General features: G+C 40.3%; 1 protein-coding gene across 1 annotated transcript in view; it reads left to right on the top strand.

Moving 5' to 3' along the window:
- Positions 1-16,327: 16,327 nt before the first annotated feature.
- LARS2 (leucyl-tRNA synthetase 2, mitochondrial) overlaps positions 16,328-24,550 on the top strand; it is an 84,776-nt gene continuing 76,553 nt past the window's right edge. Inside the window, exons 1-3 of the mRNA XM_039715139.1 lie at positions 16,328-16,415; positions 19,211-19,461; positions 21,289-21,417. Coding sequence (XP_039571073.1) covers positions 19,228-19,461; positions 21,289-21,417 — 363 coding nt within the window. The 5' untranslated portion in view covers positions 16,328-16,415; positions 19,211-19,227. The remainder of the gene's footprint in view (positions 16,416-19,210; positions 19,462-21,288; positions 21,418-24,550) is intronic.

Genomic DNA, 24,550 nt, shown 5'->3' with positions numbered 1-24,550 from the left:
CAGCCCATGTAAATCAATAAGAAATATTCTCGTGGAGAAAATGAGGTCTTGAAAAAGGCTCTGAATACAGCAGATAAATCAGCAGTAGTGTTGGCATTGCATAAAGGGCAGGGTGAATAATAATAGCAACAAAGAACTCCCAGCATCCTTAAAATGTGGCAGGGGTTAGGCTTTGCCACCAAGACAGTTGTTCAGGAGAGATTTAAATATTTTGAAGGAAAGCTCAGTAGGGCAATCATGCAGGAAGCTACTAAAAGGCTCTGTTTCAGCTGCAGCCCTGAGTGTTGTGCTCCGGCTGAGGATGCTGCCACAGAGCATGGCCTCTTCAGCACATCACTCATCTCCAAGCATACACATTCTGTATATACTCCACCACCCTGTTGCATGTGGTTCAATCCATACTGGTGGGCTGTGAAAACTGAAGTCTCCTCCTCAGCAGTTTGTAAAAGGCTGCCTCCAGCAACCTGCACTCTGGCCAGCTCTTGCTCCCCTCTCTGACAGCCACCTTGGCCATTTTCAGCTCAGTGAGTGACTAATTTTCCTATGAAAATTCAATACTGGAAGCTCCCACCATCCAACTTCACCCTCCACACTCATGTTGCAGCATGTTACCAGAACTTTCTTTGTAGACCCAGACATGTTCCTACTGGCCACTGTATTCCCAGCAAATTCTCCCTGTATCCCTTTAGGGAAGCCAGAGGAGAATGGATTACCACAGCCATCGTCACTGTGCACTGGCTCTTTGGAGTCTGGACAGACTGCAATATTCTCAAACGTCCTTGAATTATTTTTTAATTTCTTCAACAATTAATTCTTGGTCTGTATCCTGACTCACTGAGTGCTCTACATCTCTTAAGTCATTCATGCTAATGATCATCTCCTCTAGATTTTATAGCTAGTAGTGGTGAAAAATGAAAGCCCAATATTGCCTATTATACTGGGGCTACAGTCAGATATTGAAAGCAAAAAAAAAACCCTTCAGGATGACATCTGTTGTAGCCAAAGTTCATATATTCCTTCATGAAAATTCAGCTACATAAAAAAAAGACTTTGCAATAGATGGAGGATGATTCATAGTTAAATATACAGCTGAAAGCCAGTCAAAATTCTCTCTTTTCTCTACTTCCTGCTGTTTTGTGAGTCCAGCAAAAGAAGAACCACGTTCAGTAATAATAAATCTCCATTTTCTCACCTTGCCCTTCAGCATTTCATCAGAGAGAACAGTAAAATCTGGTGCTCTTTCGACATCACACAAATAGCACTCTGTGGCTCCCTTCTCTCTCCAGCCTGCTTTATCTTTCACTGCTCAGCAAATCTTCACACAAAACCAATGTTTAGCTGCATAAAAAGAAGGATATGGAGGATATGCATGAACACAGAAAGTAGGAACACTGCTGCTGAATGGCCCTTTTTGGAGAAATTGGCCCTGTTACAGTGGTTAGTGAACAGCTGCTTCCCAGCTGAGATTTATCAGCTAAAGACAAGGTGATACAAAATTTAGCAAAAGCTGTAGAGAGCTGTGAAAACTGGAGGGCTTCTTTCTATCTGTACATTGGAAGTGCATGAGCCTGGGCATTTACACCCCAGAAAAGGATGCCTGGGTGTCTGTGAGTAGCAGTCCTGCTCCCTGCAGCTCCCACTGGGAACAATCTCCCTGCCCTGAAGGGATGACACTAGTGAGTGCCAACTAGAAGAAAGCAAAGCAGAAGGCCTGAGGCAAGTGCCCAGATTGATGTCTAGCACAGTCTCCCATATCACTGAGCTGCAGAAGTAGGTTAGAAACTTGAGAGAGAGACTGTAGCATTTCTATCCAAAGTAGCAAGTGCTTCCTTGGATAATCCCTGATTTACAGCTGCTGTCTTCCCATTTCTCTTGGTCACTTCAGTCCCATGGTTACTTTGGCTAAAATTCAAAGCCAATCCCTGTCTCCTGCTCCAGCTATGCAATACCCTCAGGCTGAGATGCAAGCTGAAAAGATACTTGGATCACAGGAGAGTGTTGGGTGCTACTGAAGTGATCACTATCTTCCCTTTCAAAGGGCTGCAGCAGCAGACTGAGGTAGGACCACCCTTACATGAACTCATATCTTCATAAGGTCTTTCTTGGAATTTGCTGTAATTCAGAACGAAGTAACTGCAGTTTTGTGGGGGAAGATTAGCCTTCTAATACACCAACACACCTCCAAAGCAGCCATGACTGGGCTGGGTATGAATTGGTGGCATATGACAGCAGGTTGTAGGAATGAGGTGGGGAGTATCACATTCATGTGGTTATCCTATAGAAACCATGGAAGAGAAAAACTGGGGCTGGGACCCCGCAGACAGGAGTGCCAATGGAGAGAAGAACGAAGACATAAAAGATATTGCCCAGAATAATCTAGGACTAAGCTCTGTTTTGTGCAACACAAACATTTTGCTTACATTGCCAGTTGAAATGGGAGGTTTTGCCTGCTGAAAGCCAAGATGCACTACCAAATATATAGGGTTTTTTCTAATTATTATGCCATTCAGCTTTCATGTGCCCATGAGTTTAACATCAGGGTGAAATCGTAAGGGAGGATGCGAGATGGGGGTGCTGCCAGGCTCCATCCCAGGAATATGGTGGTGAGAGAAGCCAAATATATCACACCAAGCATGGGAAACAGGATGCCAGCCAGGAATCACGAAAACTACTTTGAAGTTAAGTCCAGGGGTTTTTTGTGCCTTTCTTTCATGTTGCAGAATCTTCTGGCTTCTGAGATTTTTATGATTGCTCTGATAATTGAATGATTCTTAGTGGAAATAAAAATGTTATTTACAAAAATTCTTTACAAAAAAAGGTGACAATTAACTGCCAGATTTTTTTTCTACATCATACACTGCAATCACAACTACCAGAGCACTGATTAAAACTAGAGGTCACCCCTGCAGAAACATGGGGAAAATCACTCCAGGTCTCTTGCAAATTGCAATTTCGCAAGCTGGCAACCCACCAAAGCACCCCAGCTCAAGTCTGGCCAATAAAAGCACAGAAGCAGCTTTTTTATGTTTCTCCACTAAAGTTTGGTGTTAATGGAACAGAACATTCCCATAACCTTTTAAAAGGTCGGAATAACTCAATTCTTTGGGTTGGAGAGAGCCAAGCTGCATTAATCTGGTTATTGGGCAATAAGTAATAGGTGAAAAGAGTGACATAGAAGGGAGAGAGGTGGTGTTTAAAGCGTTTTCATCTAGCAGTTGCTATAAAAAGACAGGGGAACTGAAAGGTGGGAGGTTTAGCTTGCTGACAGGGGACAGACACCCACAAAGTTGTTGTCTCTCCCTTGCATGACCAGCCCCTGAGCCAGGCTGCACCTGCGCAGCTCCAGCACTATCATCCTGGGATGAGAGGGATATGTGGGGATGAATAATTCAGCTGCAAATCAGCTCTCCAACTGCACTGCATTTTTTTTTCCTGGTTGCTATTTTTAATTTAGATACTCCCACGTGTGTGTTTGGTGGATTAGAGCCATATGAGAAATAGAAGAAGGTGGCTGACGCAGGCAGGTAGCAGAGCCTGGGGGTGGCAGGGGTTGAACCCACACTGGCCTACAGCAGGTCCAATGTCACCTTCCTGCTGAGGGCAGGCACCTCTGAGCCCAACTTTTTTGATGGGAGCTGAAAAAGCTCAGCACTGCTTGCTTGGATTTATACCCCTGTGTTGGCAATCACAAAGAAACAATGCATGTGCCTGCTCAGTTACAGGCACAGCTGTTTGTCAGGGTATCTGGGTTCAGTTTTGAGGTCTGCTACTTATCTCCTTTCCACAAATCTTGTAAATCCTCTCTCTTCTAGTTCCAGATTTGTCAGTGGTTCCAGATTTGTCACTTACCACTGTTTCCTTTTGTCTGCCTCACTTTCCTCTGGGGGAGAAACCATTGCTGCTTGTAGCTACAGAAGATAACTCAGGTGGGAACCTCTCCTGCTGTAAGGTGTCATCTTCCTATTGTATTTTTTAATCACAAACATCAAAAGGAGAGAGTACTCAAAATGGTTTAAGAGGGAGCAGGCAGGTTTTACCAGCAGCAGCTCAATGAGGAGATGAGGGACTGTAGGATACAAAAGGGTAGAAAAAGCTGCCTATTTGGGCAAAAAACTATTGTTACACGCTCGTCTTCGTGAGAATCCAGATTTCTGGAAGAGATGGCTGGCATTTTGGTTTGTTCACTAGTTCCTATACATAATAAAAACAAAGATCAATCTATAAAGAAAATCATCATGTCTGAGACTCTTTCCTTTTCCCCTTTCTGTGCATACAGTGTCCAGCTGATTACTAATAATAACTGCTTTTACAAAATCCAGAGTGCTTTGGCAAATTCCTGGCTGGTAAAGGCATTCATGTCTTCCTGTGGACTCAAGGAAAGTGATGTTTAGAATAGATCACTCCTTGTTAGGTTATACAGAGTCTCAACTCTTCAGCTGTAAATCACTGGATATGGGGAACTTCTTAAAAATGAGATAAGAGGGAAGTATTGGAAAACCAAAAATTAATTAACTATTGTGAGATTATTCCAGAGATTACTGCCAGGATTGTGGAAAGTGCCCATGCTTTCAAGGCGTGATGTACTGTGCTACCTCTTCTCAGTATCTAAATAAAGGTCTAATTTATAAAAAGCCCTTTCCTTCTTAGTTGATCTTGATCTTTGACAACAAGAAAACCCTGGACCATTGCTTAATTACTCAAATCTTTGTCAGCAAAATCAGATGCTGCACCCAGATTTTGGGGAAGCAACAGCAAACCAGAAAATATAGTGATGTGGTAGTGATGAAGAAGCCAACATCTTTCACAACAGTAATTTCATTATTAATGGTTCACAAAGCCTGGTGGTCAGTTTTAGCCATGTGATATCCAGGAGACTGGGATAAAAAGCATTCTCAGTTACACTCTGTTCAGAAAGTAATTAGCCAAACAGCTGAATGCCTAATAAGCTCCATTTATCACGGACATTTGGCCTCCTGACTTTTGGGAAAACAAGCACCAACAAGTACAGACCACATGGTGGCTTCTCACGCCAACATTTTACAAAGAGTATCTACAATTTTAAAACACAAAACAACATGCCAGACAAAGGTTTCTCTTTTTTTCCCAAAACATTAATTTAATCTCCAAAAACTACACTTGCTTGCAGCCTCCAAACAGCAAGTCTCCAAGCACTGAAACAGAATCTGGCTCGAGATTTGGAACCTCTGGATGCATTAAGGCAGGAATGAATTGCTTTATATCCTTAGAAAGCCAAGACTATCTACTTTCCCAGAGAATAAAAATCATTCTGTTTGCAGCTGGTACTTTACAAGACACTGAGCCATAGCACTCCTCCAGTGCAGTTCACATATGCACTAAGACCATTTTAGAGTTTCTAAATTATTACCAAAAACTTAATTATTTTTTCTCTGATGGCACATCTAAAGGCAGATCTTTACCTACCTAATTCTCCATCACATCTTCCAGATTTTTGGGAAGTTGCTGGCATATAAAATTTGCTTTCAAGTTATTCTTCTCCAGTTTTGTCAAAGCTCAGATCAATAGAGAGACAGCCATCAGCCAGCTCCCAAACTGTGGACTTGATAGACTTCTACCAGGACAGCGTGCTGTCAGGCACACCATGTCCTGCAGTGCAGAAACTGCTGCTGAATGATTGTCCACAGTGTCCTGTGGGAAGTGCCCTGTGTTGGATTAACACCTCAGCCTCAAGAAGGCAAGTACAGGTTGGAGTTTAAACAGGTTGGATAGGAGAGAAGTGAGAAGTACTTCAATGGAAGCCTGAAAGGATTAAGAATCCTCAATTCTTCTGTCACTCTTTATACAAGCAATGGGCTGTTTTCTATCCAGATACAACAAAACACTCTTATAAAGAACAGGCACTAAATATCCTGGACAGGCCTTAAGAAATCTTAGCATTATGTTCATGTAAAAGCAGTGCTAATGTGGGCTGGTGATGCTAGTTGTCAAGATATCTTTTAATCTTAACTCCTCTAGTGGGCTTTTGAATGTTAAAGAGTAGAAAACAATATTTAAATTAACATGAGGTTAACAGTGTAAGTATTTGGTTTGCAAAACATATGCAAAAACTGCAAACATTACATGCTATGCTTAGACTTGGGAATGTTGACAAGAAAAAAATATATCAAAAAAACCCTTTAGAAATAAGAATCAAAAGTAGGAATCTGACTGTATGAGTAATAGACAGAGTAGCTGAATGTTCTTTTGGTATTTTGTTCACTTCATGCAAAGTATTTTTCACAAATTCAAGCTGAACAAAAAAAACCCCAAACACTCCGCCCCCCCCCAAAAAAACCCCAAAAAACAAAAAAACCCCACCAAAAACAAACAAACAAACAAAAAACAAACAGAAACAAATCAAACAAAAAAATACCCACAACAAACAAAAAAAATAGTGGAATGCCAGCTACTGAAGCAGCCCTGTATTTCTCGTGAAGGACACAATGACAGGAAATACAAACAGGTGACCACAACATCCCTCTGGGTCTTGCATAACTAGAAGTGAAAATTTCCTTGCATTCCAGAATAAAACTTGGCAAAGTTGAGTTTATTTATGGCAATGGAATCTTTAATGAGCCATACTCTCCAAAGACACACTCTCAACTGTTAAAAGAAAAGTTGCACTCAGTTAAAAAGTCTTATATTGTTGAAATAGAACTGCTTAACATTTAAAATATATTTTCTAATTTTAGCTATATCATACAAATCTCAAATATCTTCTGTAAGAAGCAATATACTCTCCATTTTCTTATTCAGGTTTTGTGACATCTTTTCCTGTAATTTCAACTACAAAGAGAAAATCAGGTTAGACAGGTTTCACAACAACAAATCCTGAAAAGGAGGTGTTAATTGATATTTAAGAATTGCAGTCCAGAGCATTCAAAAGTCCTGTTCATTATCTAATCATTTAGAAGCAAGAGGATTTCTATCTAGTGCCAGTGGATTTGGATAGCACATGCATCATAGCTATCAACAAAGACCACTCTATATAATGGACATAATAACTGTGTAGTTTACATGGCATTAAATATATCTGTTGATAGTCACATACTAAATTAATGAAAAATTATTTTAAAAAGAAAAAGGAGAAAGGAAAAAGTTAAATCATAGTAGATGATCATTAGGAAAGATCGCCAAACATCAAACAGCATCCACAATGTTTTACCAATCCTGTTTTCCTTCCTTTGCAAAGGAAATTAAATTAAAAATTCCTTTAACTGGACTCCAAGATGCAAATAGTACTAATCAAGAACATAATCTGCAATCTGCAATTGCATGAGATAGCAGGGGAGCATAATAATAACATCATAACTCTCCCAGGTGTAATACTTGCAATACCCTAGAGCAGCAACACTCTCTGCTGGACTGTGAGCAAGCAGACCCCATGTGCATAATCCCTGACATAGTGGTTTGCTGGGTCCAGTATCTAGTTACTCTTGTGCTGATTTTTGGGCTCCTGCAGCTCAGTAGCCTTCACCATTCCTGGATCAGCAGCCAGGTTGGGAGAAAACATCGCACTCAATGTTTCATGAAATTTCTCATGCTCATTTGTCATGCACTGTTGGCTTTTCTGCCTGTCCATGCACCATGAGAAGAAGCAGATTGGTAAAGGAACATAAAATATTATTTTTAAAGTGCCAAGATGTCCTGCAGCTTTCACATCTTCACAACAGTCCATGATGGCCAGAGGGCACAAGTGAGTGAGGCTGACAAAAGCTACCCTTTGGGGAGGCCAGCTCCCTTCTTGGTCTCTTTCTGTATGGAAAGAGCAGGGTCTGACTTAGGTACACGGTGTTGCCACTGGATTAACTTTTTTCCCTTTGTGTAAAGCCCTCCTTAGCTAAAACAGGACCTGGTGAAAACTCCTCCAGCCTCATGCCCAGAGTGGGCTCCACAGGGCCCAAGGTGGGATTCCCACACGTGGCTCCTCACTGGCCTGGGACAGAGACACACACAATTTGGCTACCTTAGGTATAAAAAGGGCACAGTGTCCTAGCACAAGGAAACAGTTTATACCCTGAAGCACTACCTATTTCATTACGTTTATGACTGCAAGGAGATACCACGGCTCGATTGTAAAGAAATGGTAATACGGAACAGCATTGAGTCACCACCCATAACCATCATTCCCAGGCTTATCTCATTCTTGAGTAAACAAGTGATTTTCTTTCATCAATAAAGTATGAATCAAGGTATATCCTGTGCTGAAATTGCATGTCCTTTGCTTGAATTTTCTTTTGGAAGAGGAATGCATGGAACATCCCCTCCTGCCTGTCTCTAGCAAGTCATTTCAATGGGAGTAAGAAACGCTGAGCGAGCTTATCCGGTACATCTGGTATGCCCGCAAGCCATGCTGGCAGTTTTGCTGAAAAATGTGCAGAAGAGCCCTCCCCCTGTTGGAATGTAAATCTTCATTTTTATAAAAGCATAACAAGTTTTGAAGGGGTAGCAAGAAAGTGATTTACAGAAATGCCAACTTTGCGTTACATATCTATGAGACATTCAGGATTCCCACTGTACTGCAGGATGGATAGCATGGCTGTATCTGCCTTACTTTGTGATTCCAAGCTAAATCCTAGCAAGCAAGGCTCCCATTTAAATGTTATTTCTCAAAGTAATTTACAGTTTTTCCAGGGAAATAGGAACTTGGGTGACCGGTTATAGTGTTTCCAGAGACCATCTGCATTACCAAACCTAGACTAGGCCCTGGCTTGAGATTGTGATGTTAATGGGCTGAATTTTGCCCTAAAACTTGCTACAGTTATTGAAGGGAGGAAGCTGTTTCCAGCTGTAGTCCTCTAGAAGGTTAGAGGACTTCTGCGATCCAACAATGAGAACCTGTTCTTACTATCCAGTCTAAATGTGATATGGTTACTTGTGTTTTTTCTCCTTTTCCTTAAATAGGAAAAAGATGGCACTAGGCTAACCAATATCTTCTTAGAAAGAATTCAGTATCTTATCATAACCTTTATTTTTTGGACTAAGCAGCACTTCATGCCATCTCTCATATGACATGCTTTATGGTACCTCTGCACTTGTTGAAGATTAATTAATCTTTTTCAGAGAAACGTGGCAGCAATTGTGTTGCAGATCCACATTCACCCACACCTTCTACAATGGAGCTTTCACTTTCTGCTGGAAATACTTTGTCTGTTGTATGCTATGGCCACAAACACCTTCTTCATGGGTTCATCCCATGGTCAATTCACAGTCATAGCCACGCAGTCCTCTCTATCTGAGTCATCTCTTGTCCCCCTTAGACAAATTCCTCATTAAGCCTGAAGTGCACACACTGAAATTCTGTTCTAATCAAACATCTCTTACATTTATCTGTAAGAGTCAGAAAAGTTTTAATAAATGATAAGTCTTACATGTTAGCTATGCCCCTTCATCTTCAGATTTCAAGAGCCTGCTGACTTCATATGCTAATGCACTTCATGAAAATATTGCCAGCACTGGTCCTAAAATTGACCCTTGAAGAACTCATTGTGACTTCTTTCTTGACTCATTTCTTTCTCTTCCTCTGCCATTTCCCATTGGTCAGTTCTTTCCTACCTTTCATGTCATCTGTTAAACGCAGTCTTCTTTTGTTCCATTAGTACTTTCCAATATAGCGGCGTATCAACTACTTTGCAAAGGTGCAAATGAGGTTTACCACATTTTTTATTTTGGAAAATCCATATCTCATTTAGGGGAAGCTATCAGGTTATTCTGGCACCATGTCCACCTTGTAAAGCCAGGCTCCTTTCATTTGGTTTTATGCTTAACTAGAAAGAATAATTTAGTCATTCTTTCTCCATTGGTAATTTTACCATGTGTAGAAATACAGAAGAAAGTTGAGGGAGATCACATCCACTTCCATCTGGGGCATGTTGATGAGCTTATAGATAGAAAACATGAGTGTATATATATATATGTGTATGTACATATGAGTGTTACATATACACATGGGCAACACATACACGTAAATATTTGTATACAACAACTTCCAAGCTGCACTGAGCTTTTTAAGGAAATATTACCATTTTCACTTGCCTACACAATAAGGATTAATTAATACTCATTAATTTTGAGACTTGCAGATATTTTCCTCCTTTTCCACTTCTTCTGAATCCAGCTGACAGCCACCAAGACAAGCCCAGTGTGCAGGATGGTTTTACCCGGCACTCAAACTGTTTCCTGCTGATATCATTACAAAGTTCAAGTGCAATCTAGTAGTTGGATAATTGCAATGATGAAGTTGGTCCATTAGTACAAAAAGCTGTTTTAACAGTCACAGTGAATAGAAAATGTCCATTTGCCATCTATTTAAAATATGAGGGCCTGGTTCTTAATGAAAGAAAGGTCAACAGATGACAAGTGTTTCATTAACAAGTGCCTGTCTTGTTATTCTTTCTTGTCTGACATGGTAGCACACACTTATGTAATACAAGACTTCTTGTCGAGAGGAGGTGGAGGAAGAGAGGCACAGTGCCTCCCTGTAAGGTGGCTGTCCAGATGGATGATCCTCTCCCCCACACATGGGCAGAGGAGATGTACCACAGTAATGTGGCAGCCTTTGCTAAGGGCTTTGAGCAGCTGGATTACCTGCCTCTAGGCATACAACTGACTTACCATCTGCCATGACACACTTCAAAAAAGTCGGAAGAATAAAAACCCAGGTTTCCAAAACTTGCATTTCTATCTGTAATAAGGAGACAGAATATTCCTAGATGCCCCTGAGCTGTAAATAGTTTAATGACAATATGGTGTCACTGTGACCAGAGCTCGCCAGCTCACAAGGACTGAGCTCTTACTCCCTGTAAATAACTGTAAATTCAAAGTTTTAAACAGTCATTAAAAAAAATTCTTTTGAGATGAAAAGCAAGAAATGTGTAGCTTTGAAAGCTGCAAAGGGGTAGTTTTGCTTCCCACTGCATATAACTAGTTCCAGCCAACAGCAAAATTGTTCTAGTGCATTAGGAGATTGCCAAGACTAAAATACAGTACCAATCACTTTGTTTGAAAACTGAACTGTTGATGAAAGGCAAAAAAGTAAAGGTGCATTGATTCTGATAACTTCTCCCCAGCCACATGCAAGCACCTACTCACACACTGATTTTATTCTGAATCAGTAAGAAGCTGCTGACTGTCACTGGTCTAATGCCTTCACGTGGAACATGGAGAATGTGTGTTTTGGGTTAAATGCACCCTTCTGTAAATAAGACAATACAGGTGCTGTATAAGAGCCCTTCAGAATAAGGCTCACCTAGATCTGAAAAATTGGTCAGCCCCATGTCCCAGCTCCAGGTTCAGGGTACCAACATCAGCCTGATAAAACAGTGCTGGTAAATATGATTCCACTGAATCTGGATCTTGCATGTTTTCAAAATTCTTTCATAACATTTAGTGTTTTTATGAGTGACATAGGGACAGGCACAGATATTTTCCAACCAGATTAGGCTATCTTGGTCACTAGGCACTGGATGGGGCAGGGAGGTTTCATGTTTTGGGTTAAATGCACCCTTCTGTAAATAAGACAATACAGGTGCTGTATAAGACCCCTTCAGAATAAGGCTCACCTAGATGTGAAAAATAAGTCAGCCCCATGTCCCAGCTCCAGGCTCAGGGTACCAACACCAGCCTGCTAAAACAATGCTGGTAAATATGATTCCACTGAGTCTGGATCTTACATGTTTTCAAAACTCTTTCATAACATTCAGTGTTTTCATGAGTGTTATGGGGACAGGCACATATATTTTCCAACCAGACAGGGCTATCTTTGTCACCAGGCACTGGATGGGGCAGAGAGGTTTCTGACTTTTTACACAGCTGATCTTTTCTTCCACTGACGATTTGTGTGAGTTCTTCTTAATTCTGAAAAACCAAGGAATGACAAATCTTGTGTTGGTTTGGATGACAGGAACCTCCTCTGTCATCAAGGCCATTCTCCACCTAAAGTGGGCATCAAACAGTAATACCTGTAATACAAGTAATACCTTAGGAGTTACCAAAACTCACAATTTAAAGGCTAAGCTCCACCCCTGGTAATGTGACCAGTCTTGCCCAAATCCATTCCTTTCTATCCCAAAAGTCTAACTGCTTCTTCTAGCTCTTCCAAGCATTTATTCTTCCATTACCACAACACCTGAGTACTTTTAAAATAAAATCCACTGCAAAAGTGAAGTTTCTACTCATCTTTTTGGCCTCACTCAGAATTCTTTCCTTTGAGATCTGGGGTCAGATAGTAGAATGAGTTTGAAAGGATTTTTCTTAAATTTAGTCTATGAATTTCTCGCTTTTTTTATTCTCAAGTGATATTCTTCACCCCCCTGCAATCCAATCACCCCCATTTTTTATCTGACATTGTGTTTTAAAGCAAAATCACTAAATATGGGTATATGTAAACAACAGCAAATTGGAACTCAGTAGCAAAAGCCACATTCAAGAAATTGGATGGAAAAAAATAACCAAACAAATTCTTTAAGTACATTAAATGAGGCTGATGTTTAAAGTAGGTGGTAAAAATAATTTTGTATTTGAAAGACTGGGTTTTAATCCTCTTTTTTAGGAGGCTGAAAAAAATACTAGTCATGTTGTTGATGCAGGAGCAAAAGCAATGCCAGGAAGCACAAACATCAATTCTGGTAAGTATCGGCCAAAGCAAAATTATACTTGCACGGAAATCTGGGAACCATGTCTATTTAAGTGACAAACAACTGGGGCACTTCTGCACATTTCCCATAGAGGAACTAATGAATTACCCATTCACCCAATCAGCTCCAGGCTTTATGCGGACTAACATTTTATGTGGAAAATACTAACAAACACATTAGTGCAAAGTCTAAAAAAAGAAATCAGGGGACTATCAGCCTGATGGAAAATAGCTTATGATTATTAAAGCAAATACAAATATTTCTATATCAATTATTTCCCATAATTAAATGAGACTGAGAAAACAGACTAGGTTAGGAAGAAAAACTCCAGGTGGGGAAGGTGGGGATCATGGGAGAGTGGGATAGGTATCCTGTTTGGAAAAGTCTGAGTCCTTTTAGGGCTTGTGTCCCTGCTTGCTCTCTGCACTATGCATGGGTTTTGGCCCAGTAAGGAGAGACAGGTGAGTGGGTGGTGTCTCCAACCCTTGCCTGGGCTATCAAGGCATTGTTGGGTTTCATTTTCACTCATGTGGTGTGCTGTGTAGCTTACAGCTCTGATTCATGATTGCTACAGGATTTTGCTCAGGAACCTGAGAGGTTCCCACTTCCAAGGGGAAGTGACCTCATGTGGAGCAGCTGGTTTGCAAATGAAAACCTCTTTATTTCGTGTGTGTAGTGCTCTTCCCCTCAACTGGGGAAAACACCATGGAGCCTAGAGTGAGAAAAATTAGCAAAATAATGAGAAGTTTATTTTATGCTGTCTTGAAAACATTTTGAAATTCTAATTATTGATTCAAATTTAGATCTACAATGTTTAAAATACATTTAAATCTCTGGACTGTTGAAGTATCTAACGTTAAACACATTGACCTATATTTCTCACCCACTGCTATCAAGATTATAGCTGATTCAGTAGTTAGACCTTTGTCTTACCTTTTTAATCCATTCATTTCACTAAAACATTATTTTCTCATCCTGACAATCTACTTATGTATTTGATGCTCGAAGCTGAGGATAATCTGTTTAGATTAATACTAAATTAATCACAATCTTGAATGTTTCCTAGAAAGTTAGATGTATGCGATACACAAAAGCAGACCTGACACACCTGAGGAGCACTCACTTAGGTTTGGGCCCATGTGGCGCCTCCAGCTCTTCTCTGTTTACCATATTAACCAACAACCCAAACTGCATCTGGTTGAGCTCAAATCTGTCCTGGGATTCTGATAAAATGGCAACTACTGTACCAAGTCTTGGCTATAGTGCCATTTTGCAGACACTATTTAAAAAAAATTAAAATTTAATCAAACTCTGATTTTCTTCTGGAAGGACTTTACTGATATGACTTTTATTAGCTGTTAACAAAAACAAGTCAAGCAGGTTTGACACGGGTTTAAATTGTGCGTTACTTAGAAAGGTGACTTCTGTCAAGATACTACTGGAAACTTACCTGGAGAATATACTGCAATTTTGATTTGTGTCACTTTCTGTTGATCTTATTGGAGCTTATTGTGCAATCTGGATTCTAATAGTGAGGAAGGCAGACAATATCAAACCAAGCTAGAAAAGGTGTAAGATTTTCTATAAACAGAAACTGAAATTAGGTGAGAAAAACCAAGACCAACCAGAAACATTCTGAGAAGGAAAGAAGAAAGGTATTCTTCAAGGTATGATAATCCATGAGGGCCAAAACCAATCCAGACATACACTGTTATTTGGTATTTGGACTTTTTTATTGCCTTATTTATGGTAGGAGTTACTTATCTATTAAGCACTGACTGTTTGGCAGCACCATTTCAAAAACACTGTCAAGACCCCATATCAGCAGTGCCTAGAAATGGCAATGAATAATTGTTCCAGGGTGGCAAGAGGACAGCCAAAAGCCCACAAAAGCTCCAAAATCTTATACTGGCTTTTTTTCTGTGGTCTCACCCAGTCTGCTAACCTCTCTGAGATAATTTTCATCCATTCACTCAGATGTGAATCAGGAGAGTGCAGGAGTTAAGGGCAGTGTGAGGGGAAATCATCCTGTAAGTTGAAAACATGTCCCAGCTGGTCATGAGCTGTCATTTATCCTGGGAAAGGGACTCAGCCAGGGACTGCACTGTCTATCCCCACACACAACAAAATGCTTCATCCTCCCTCAGCCCAGGAACTCACACAGCAGCTCAGGGAGAAATTTGGGATGAAATTTGGGATGGAAGTCCTGTTAAAGCCAAATTGCCATCACCTGCTGATAGGGAGATCAACTGGAAAGCAAAATAAAATTATGCACAGAGTTATGGGGAAACTGTACTAGTTTTATCAGCAGGGTAACCATCAGAGCTGCTCTCTGTTGGTTTTTGTGGTGAAAAGGTTATAATTTAAGCACACTTGACAGGTACACACAACCAAGTGGAAAGCTTTTATTCAGTAAATACTTATTTTTAGTCACATAAGAATGTTGACTTTACTGTAGGCATTGCACTGCATAAACAGAATGTGTCTGTTTAAACTGTGTTGGAGACACAACTGTGAAGAAAAAGGTCTACAAGTGAAAAGAATCAACAGTTGCCAGCAGCAAAAGGGCACAAACATGAGGAATAAAAAAAAATATTATGTCTTGTTCCTTGGAGGTTACTACAAGTTACTTCCAGTAATTAAAACCAACTCTGAACTCCACAGTGTTGACAACAGGATGAGATGCTGCTTTCCAGGCAGAGGTAGAATTAATTATGCTGTGCTAGATTGCCTTTATTGACTTGTGCCATGTTGTCTAGCATGACCCTGTTGGAGCAGGGAGGTTAGATGACAGCGAGGGGCACACTGCACTAGAGCTGAGCCCATTCAAACACACGGAATTTCAGGACAAGAAAGAGAACTGCAGTGCTTTTCCTGCTCCCAGGTACCCATTTTGTGATCCTGTGCTGCTGTGACTTCTGCTTTTTACTCCCACTAGTCAAAAAGTCATCACCAAAAAACAAAACAAAACAAAACAAAAACAAACAAACAAACAAAAAAACCCCAAACAAACAAAAAAACAAAACAAAAAAAAAACAGCAGGTAAGTGAAATTATTGAAATTACTGAAATCTAGCCCTAACCTGTAAAGTCACTTTACAGGGCATCTGTATATGCTGTGGAGGGCAGCAAAACTAACCACACAGAAAAGGTCAGCTTGGAGAGGACCACAGCTACTCAAGCAGCATCATCCTACTGGTCCAACCTCCCTGCTCAAGCAGCATCATCCTGGAACACACGGCACAGGATTGCGTCCAGACGGATCTCCAATATCTCACATGAGGGAGACTCCACAACCTCTCTGGGCAATCTGTTCCAGTGCACGGTCACTGCACAGCAAAGAAGTTTTCCTCATGTTCAGCTGGAACTTCCTGCGCAGCAGTTTCTGCCTCCATCAGTTGTCTCATGTCACACTGCTTGGCACCACCGAGAAGAGCCTGGAAACGTCCCCTTGGCACCCCCTCTTTAGATATTTACAGACATTAATGAGGGCCCGTCTTCTCAAGGCCGAGCATGCTCTGCGCACTTTTTAGAGAGCTCAACCCGGGTTAATATTTTAATTATAATTTTTATTATTTACTATTGTTCTACTTTTCCACATCACGTTCGGGAAAGCGGGAAACCTTTTCCGCTCCCTCCCTGCGCGCAGCTCCCGCCCCGCCGGGCGGTGCCACGGGCGGAGGCGGCGCCTCGCCCCGACACCGACACGCCAAGATGGCGGCGCCCGCGGCCCGGCGGGGGAGCTGAGGGAGGGCGCGCGCAGGTAACTGTCCCCCCGCCCGGCCCCCGTCCGCCGGAGCCGCGCTAATCCCGCCGCCCGCGCCTGCCCAGGGCCCGCTCCTCTGGGCTTCTTGCCCGCGCCCAGCCGGCTCTCCCGGCGGTCCTGTGCCCATGGAGGTCCCCCCCTCCTCCGGCCTCCCTCTGTCACCGCTGCCCCGCTCTCTCTGTCCCGCCCGTGGAGCCGCCTGCTCCCCGTGCAAGCTTCTCCAGCGGCGGGACACCCCCCATCCCCCGGGGCTGAGTGGAATGTGCTGGGCCTCGTCAGGCAGTTTCCAGGACTTGAATTCAGTCTCCCGTGTGCTTACTACATCTTTCCAAATGTTTTCTGTGCCAGAGAGGTTTACATTGAGTATCAGGAAAAGGTTCTTCCCTTCGAGGGTAGTTGGGCACTGAACAGTCCCCCCAGGGAAGTGGTCACAGCAAAGCCTGACAGAGTTCAAGAAGTTCCTGGAAAATGCTCCTGAGCACATGGTGGGGCTCTTGGAGTGAGCTGTGTAGGGCCAGGAGTTGGAGTCAGCGATCCTTGTGCGTCCCTTGTAGTTCAGGACAGTTGATTTATTTCTCTGTCAGACCAGCCCCTTCCTCCTCGCTTGGCACACCTGCCCGAGTAAGATGGTTTTAGGCTCATAACCTGCTCCTTGAAAGAATCCCACAGCACTGGGCTGGAGTGCCCTTAAGTGGGGCAGGGAGAGGCTCTCTTCTGTCCTAGTCCCATGGACAGGAAAAACAGCTTAGTGCCGTGCTTTTTGGATTTGATTATCTTCTGTGCCATGCATCCTGGCTTGGCCCAACACACTGCTGGCTCACCATTGCGTCTTGTGCATGATGGTACCTGGGAGCAGGAAGGACACTGCAGTTCTCTTTCTCATCCGGAAATTCCATGTGTTGGAATGAGCTTAGCGCTAGTGCTGTGTGCCCTTGGCTGTGGCTGTTTTCTCACTCCCACCCACTGCTCTGACCCCTGCTTGGGTGACCTGTAAGGCCTGAGGTCACCCAAATGTGCCCTCTCAGGCATGACATCAGCTGGTGGGCTTCCTTGAGCTGTGCGCAGGCACAGAGTCTCTGTTCTTTCTGTCTCAGAATCACAGAATCAATTAGGTTGGAAAAGACCCCTGAGATGGCAGAGTCCAAGCCATGACCAAACACCACCCTTTCAACCAGGCCTTGGCACTGAGTGTCATGTCCAGTCATTCCTTAAACACTCCCAGGGGATGATGACTCCACCACCTCCCTGGGCAGCCTGTTCCAATATCTAATCACCCCTTCTGGGAGGAAATTCTTCCTTACATCCAACATAAACCTCCCCATGTGCAGCTTGAGACTGTCCTCTCATCCACTGGTCTCCCCTTCATGTGTAGCTCCTGGATTTGAAAATACTTGCTTTGTAAATGACCAGTGATGAAATTGGCTTGCGTAAGGAAACTCTCTGTTGTAAAACAAATCAATAGAAATAAGACTTAAGTAATAAGGAAATAATTAGTAAAAATAAGCAAAAAACTTTGAAGTACTGAAATGCTAATTTTGAGATGAGTGTGATGTTATGGAGGGGGGAAGTTGGAGTCTCCTGAGTGACTCATGTGCGCCTGAACTGGGAATCCTGAGCACAGTCCTGGATTTGTTTTTATTACAAATGAGAGAGATTTATGGAGGGTAGCAACAAGAAATCCAAAGCACTGATGTGGCATAAGTGGAAAAGTGTTTATAAGACCCTACTGGATAAGAGAGAAAAGGAGCAATTCTATAGATAGGTAATGAGACAGGCAGTGAGGGTTTGTGTATGCATGTATGGTGACTGTTAAAGGAAGCATAACTCCCACTAGCTTGCTGGGGATCTAATTTAGGTGCTATTATTTCTACTGGTAATGTTCCTACCTTATGGGAAATGCATAAGTAAAATCTTTTCTTATGCAGAGTTTCTCTATACTGGGATTTTACTGATGTAGTTCTGCAAGGAAAATTCTGAACTGGCTGAAAAAAGCTAGTTTGGTACAAGTGTATTGGGCAAAATTTAAAAAAAAAACCAACACCAAAACCAGCCATAGGAAATACTGATGTAAAAATGCCATTAAAACCAAAACGGCAGTCAAGATGAGGAAATCTCAGAGTAGAGGTTCTTTTATTGCCGTATTTCCTAGTGTAGGAAGTAAAATCAGCAAATATCTTGTTGAGACTGATCCCAAATACGGGAACTGTTTGATCTTTCTCCCATCTGAGTAGCTTTAGAGGACTCTCTCTAAAGGATTTGAGGAGTTAACCAGGTTTTTCGTTAAAAAAGAAAGCCTTAGCAAAATAGTTGGTTTAGAATATCTGGTTGAAATCTACTAATTATAGTCATCCTCCCCCATCTCTTTTCAGTGATGACAAATTCAGTATTTTTGCAGTATAATTTCATCCAACTTCCTCTTCTCTCTGTTTCATTCTGAATTTTTACTAACACCCTGTTAGCCATCTTCTCTTCAGGCAATGGAGCTTCTGGAACCTTCAATTGGCTGATTATGCCTTTATGGGAGACTGAATGCAAGAATTTTATTTTATTAGATAAGGCATCTAACACAATAGGTTTTGTTCTGTGCGAGGCCACAGTTAGTTCTCTTGACTAAAAAATACATACTTTTATAATTCAGACACAGAAATAAAATGCAAGTTCCATGAAAAGCAGCTGAGTAGTCTAAGTCAAGCTAAAATAGTTTAATAGCTACCACTTTTCAGTATAATCATAATAATAATTGAGTTCTTGTTATGTATTGTGGCATGAAATACATATTTTTGTCATTTCAGATACCATAACCTTAAGAATGCAGTCGGTTTATCACAGAGTTGGCCCGTGTTCCTCATGTGTGAAGAGACAACTAAATGGCTTTCTGGGATTAAATAAATGGCAGAGAAGAGTGGTTCCTGCTTGTGTGAGAACGATTTACAGTGAGACGGGGAAATGGGAAAAAAACTATGGGTTGGAGACAAGAAAACGAGTTGAAAATTGGTGGTTCCCAAGAATAAAGGATCAGTTCTGCAGAATTTCAGAAACTGATGTAAGCATTATGAAAAATGTGGAGATTACATGTTTATATTTTTGTTTTCTTAGAATGAAATTAATTGAAACTTACTTAGTACAGATGGCTTATAATGATTAGATGTGCATTACATTTCAGGGGAAAATACTTTCATGTAGATTATTAAAAACCATTAATGAAATAAGTAAACAAAAATACTTTTAAAGGTCCTGAGGAAAAATACAGTAATAGGCAAAGTATAAACTTGTAAATTTAGGAAGGCTTTAAGTAATCAATTCTTTCTTTGCATCTTATACAATATTTGGCACTTAATTATTTAAAGTATTAAAAGAAACATCGAATTGTAACTTTTGTAAACAATTTTCTCAAGGTTCTGTTCCCCATGTTATGACAAATCTATTACACTACACTAAAATCTGTGTTAAGGGAAGATGATTTTTTACTATTTTCTGGTTTACAGTCTCATAGGAATAGTAAGTGACTTAAAGAAAAAAACAGTTTTCCCATGCAATAAAAGATCTTGAAAACAGCTGTATCGCAGTCTCTGACTCTTTTTGCCTTCACAATTATTCTGTCACAATAGATAAAAAACACTTCTGTGGCTCTTTATGGTTTTTTGTTAATCTCCCTTAAAATTTGCCTTTTCTCTGACAAAAAAAAATAATTCTATCAAAATGTTGAAGTGAGAAAAGAGCTTGCTTTTTCTGGGGAAGAAAACTGAAATGATGTGCATGTATATCTGTAGCAGGGAAAGCATTCATTAGGACTTGTGCCTTTTATATGCATATGTACATAGGAGTCATATGTAGCATATGCTAAGTTCTAAATTGTATTTTTAGTGATATTTTTGTTTTATCCTTACAGTTGAAGTAGATTTAATAGCATATTAAGAGGCAAATAGTGTGTAGTGCTGCAGTGAAGTACTCAGATTATTTCTGATTTTGCTGTGATTGAACAAAAGTGATAAGGAAATATTGTTTGACAAATACTAATAGAGTTTTATTCAGAACAGTGAAAGCTGAAAGCTGCCTGTATTTTTTTTATTATTAACAATAAAAATAATATAAGAGCTTAACAAGTATCAGTGGTTCTTGATACTGTCAATGTATCAGTGATGAATTCAGTGGTAATCAAGATGTATAAGGAATAATTGATGTGCAAGAGGATTTCTGATTTCTTTGTAACTTTTGTCATTTTAATTAAACCTAAGTAAATGAAATTTTTCGTTTCCTTTCATTATGCAAAATCCTGCTTGTAAGATGTGTTTGGATCTGAGCATACATAGTGAAACTGAACAGTTTCCCTTTAGCAGATGTTCATGCAATTGCAAATGATGTAGTCACTCTGGGAGGTTCTGCAGTTCAGATGATGGAAAACAACTGGCCAGGAGTGAGCTCAGTGTTTATTGTAGATGCAAAGTAAAACATTAATTATTTAAACTGTTATGAGAGCAATTTAATCTGCTATGTTTTCATGTTTTTGTTGGGGCAGACTAAGAACACATAGATAATCAGTTGCAGATGCTACAGTGGCAATGCTGCTTTGTTAAGCTTCAGTTCTGTCAATATAGCTTTTTTGAGTAAAGGTTAATTAATTTTCATAACATTTAAGTGCCATGGAATTTTCAGTATAAATTGACGAGATGGCAGCAAAGTCTGGTAAAAAACCTCCATTTACAGCCCCAAAGAATTTGATCCAATGAACATTGTCAGTGCTCACTTGGATCAGTTCCAGCAGAACCGTGTTTCTTTATGGTGTCATGTAGTAGTTTATAATGTGCACGTGTACTTGTTCAAGTGAAATGCTAACTCATGTAGTTACTAGTTTCTAAAAATTTCTTTCTAGAAATCAAGACCAAAATTTTATGTGCTTTCTATGTTCCCATATCCTTCTGGGAAGCTTCACATGGGCCATGTTCGTGTCTACACCATCAGTGATGCAGTAGCTCGGTTCCAGAAAATGAGAGGGATGCAGGTAAGAATAGATCAGTGGTAGGACTGGGTGGGGGTTTTGTATATTTTAATATCATAATTGATCAGGAAATTAGTATTTTACAAAATCCGTGAAAGTGGAGTATGTGCTACAGGTGTGTGGATAATGACCCCTGAAGCTTTGAATATTGAAATTTGAGAGTTTTATTAAAGCCAGTGGTGTTCAGAGCTCGCTGTCAGAGTGGTTAGAAGCTGCCTCAGATGGATAACAGCTGTTGATGTATGAGGTGTCTGATTGTAATGATGTGTGGCACAGTGTCACTGAGACCTCTGGGCCACACAGTTTCTGTGAGAAGAGGCTGAAAACCCTCCTGCCAACTGGGTGGGACCAGGAGGAGGAAAATATGTGCCTGGCAAGAGAAAATAGGTACCACCAAAATCAGCTGCTTTCACTTCTGCTCCTGAGAACATGTCATTTGTCATTTGTCAGACACAGAGGGACAGCCTGTGTGCCTGCTGGGAGAGAAACCTCTTTTTTTTGTGACTGCTGCAAGTCAGACGAACAGGATCATGCCACACGTTACATCATGTGTGTGTAGCTGAAAGTTTCTGTTCTGTAGCATCTGACCCCTTGGCTTGCCTCTTGTTCCTATATACGTAAAATGTCTTCTGAGGGTGCAGGCCTACGAGGTAGGCTAAGTCTAACTTTCTTGCTACATCTGCAAGGAGAAATCCCATTTTCCCTTCCACATTTCTCTGTTTCCCTGTCTCCCACACGCCTGCCATAACTTTTCCTCACTCCCTTCTGTATCTCCATTAGGTTGAAGGGGTAGCTGAGAGCCTTGTCCCTGCAGTCTGCAGTGGGATCCTGGCTGGCATTTTGCTGTAAAGGCTGGCAAGGATAAAATTTGAAAGATGTAAGTAAGGTGTAGGAGAGCTGTGGCCTGAGTGACAGCCATATTACAGAGGAAAGACATTTGGTAGAGGGAAAATATGAAGAAGCTGGGAAAACAGGAAGGAGGAATATGGAAAGAGAAGGGAACAAAAAGAGAAAAATAGTATAGACAAGGAACTAGGAGGACAGGAAGGAGTCTTTCTATTGTTCAATAGAGAAGGAGCAGCTCAAGAATACAGGTATCAACCTCAAAAAAGTACTAAGAAGACAAAATTGAGGAAGAATTGTTAGTTGCTGGTTATGGTACTAAGTGCAATTTCCTTGCTACAAATGCTGAAGTGTAGCATTTCCTGGATTTATCACCATCCGTGAGACTCTGATAGGTATCGCCACTGCATTATTCAGCGTGCTGCCTTTCCAAATACTATGTGTTTTTTGCCAGTGATGAACACACTGAATACTTGCTGTTGCTTTACAGATATGCAATCTTAAGCTTCAAAATTGCAGGGAAAAGAAATAACCTTAGACTTTAAATGAGAAGAAACCTCAATGTCTCTTACAGCACCTACCTTTCCTGACTCCTCTGAACGACCAGAACTTGCATCTCAGTAAAAAAAATTGAGCTAACAGAGCATTTGAAGGGATGCTTGATTCTTGCTTGATGTTAAGACTATTGATGAAATGTCATTTCAGAATGTAGCCATCTCTTATCAATAGCAGACAAGGTAGCCAATAAATTGCTGTTCAGAAAGATGAAAACTTGTTTTTTCTTGTACTTGTGAAAGTAAAGTGAAAATAATTATCTACATCCAGTAGCATGCTCTAGTTGCAAATTTTTGAATACAAGGTAAGTAAGCACCTTTAATGGAAATACTTGGAGAAAAGTAAAAAGATAATACAATTCCAATGAAATACAAGAGCCACCATGCAAACAAGTTTTTATTTCCACATTTGCTTATATTTTTTCTAGAAAAATTTTTCCAGGCTTTTCAAGTTTTTACATCTTGCATTTCAGCATATTTTTATATTGCATGTAAAAATTACTTTGAAGAAGTGCCTGTAGAACATGCTGGATTTCTAAAAATACTTCTATCTTCTGTTATGTTAACCAGTTTGAACATCTATTCTTGACTAAAGGTGGGCAGCCAAAGAATTTAACTTTCATTTATGATTAAGAGACATTAAAAATCTCTTAGATGATTTTCTAGGTATGTCAGATTAATAGACATTGTGTTATTGATGTGCATTAACTTGCTGGAACTTACATTTACCTTAAAGAACTTTTGCTTTATTACCCATGCTAATTTCTCCATCACTTCAAATTAGAGTCTGTATAATTGATTTTTTCTTTGAGATTAATTTATCAGCTTCTAAAACCTCTCTGTGCCTTTTTTATGGTTGTGCAATCTGCCAGAGGTTATTATGATGTTTAAGATACTGTGATGATTGTAGGCTAAGACATGGTTATATCATAAAATTTTACATAATCCCTAGAAAAATTAATTTGTCCCTATATTCAAGGAATTACTGGAATTCTTCAGTATATAAAAAATAAAGAATGCTTTAGAAACAGAACTGTTAGTATGCATAATTTTGAAGTTATTCCATTGATCTTCTATTTTGTTCTCAAAAATTCAGCTTTAAAATTGCATGTTTCAAAGCTTAGGGACTGCTCATTTTTCTCCAATCAAAAATCTGAGTAGAAGTGAATCCATTTCAGACATTCAATGCAAGGTTAGGGTAAGATTTTTGAGTGGCAATGTTGCTTAAACTTTGAATCCATCATTTTCAAATTAAAAGTGTAAGGCAGTGAGAAATGATGGACTGTTAAAATGAAAATTACAGACAAAACCATTCAGATTTACAGTTCCCAGGGAAAGCTTCAGACTGCAATGTATATTTGTTATTTAAAAAACAGTGAGGGGAAATGTCTATCATGTGTATGTAGTTGACAAGAATATATGATTGAGTAAGAGATTAATTTATGTTGAATAAGGTGGAGGTATTTTTCATAAAGAATACCTTAATGAAAAAACAATAAATTAGTTACATATTGATTTACTCTGAACAGGCAAGAATTGGCCTATATTTGGTAATATTTTAGTGAGGACAGGCTGAAATGCATTTACAAAGGGATTAGAGGTCCTTTAGACCTTCTTTGGAATGCAGTTGTGTAATATCTTCATATTGTGGGTATTTTGAAATTTTAACTGGGAAAGTTTTTAATTATTTGGATTTTGTTGTTGTTTTGGTTTTCTAAATGTAACTTTAGTATTCAGTT

Source organism: Passer montanus, unplaced genomic scaffold (assembly GCF_014805655.1).
Source record: "Passer montanus isolate IOZ18808 unplaced genomic scaffold, ASM1480565v1 scaffold32, whole genome shotgun sequence".
Classification (NCBI taxonomy): domain Eukaryota; kingdom Metazoa; phylum Chordata; class Aves; order Passeriformes; family Passeridae; genus Passer; species Passer montanus.
Note: the sequence above shows the minus strand (reverse complement) of the source record. Positions and strands in the feature narration are given on the sequence as shown.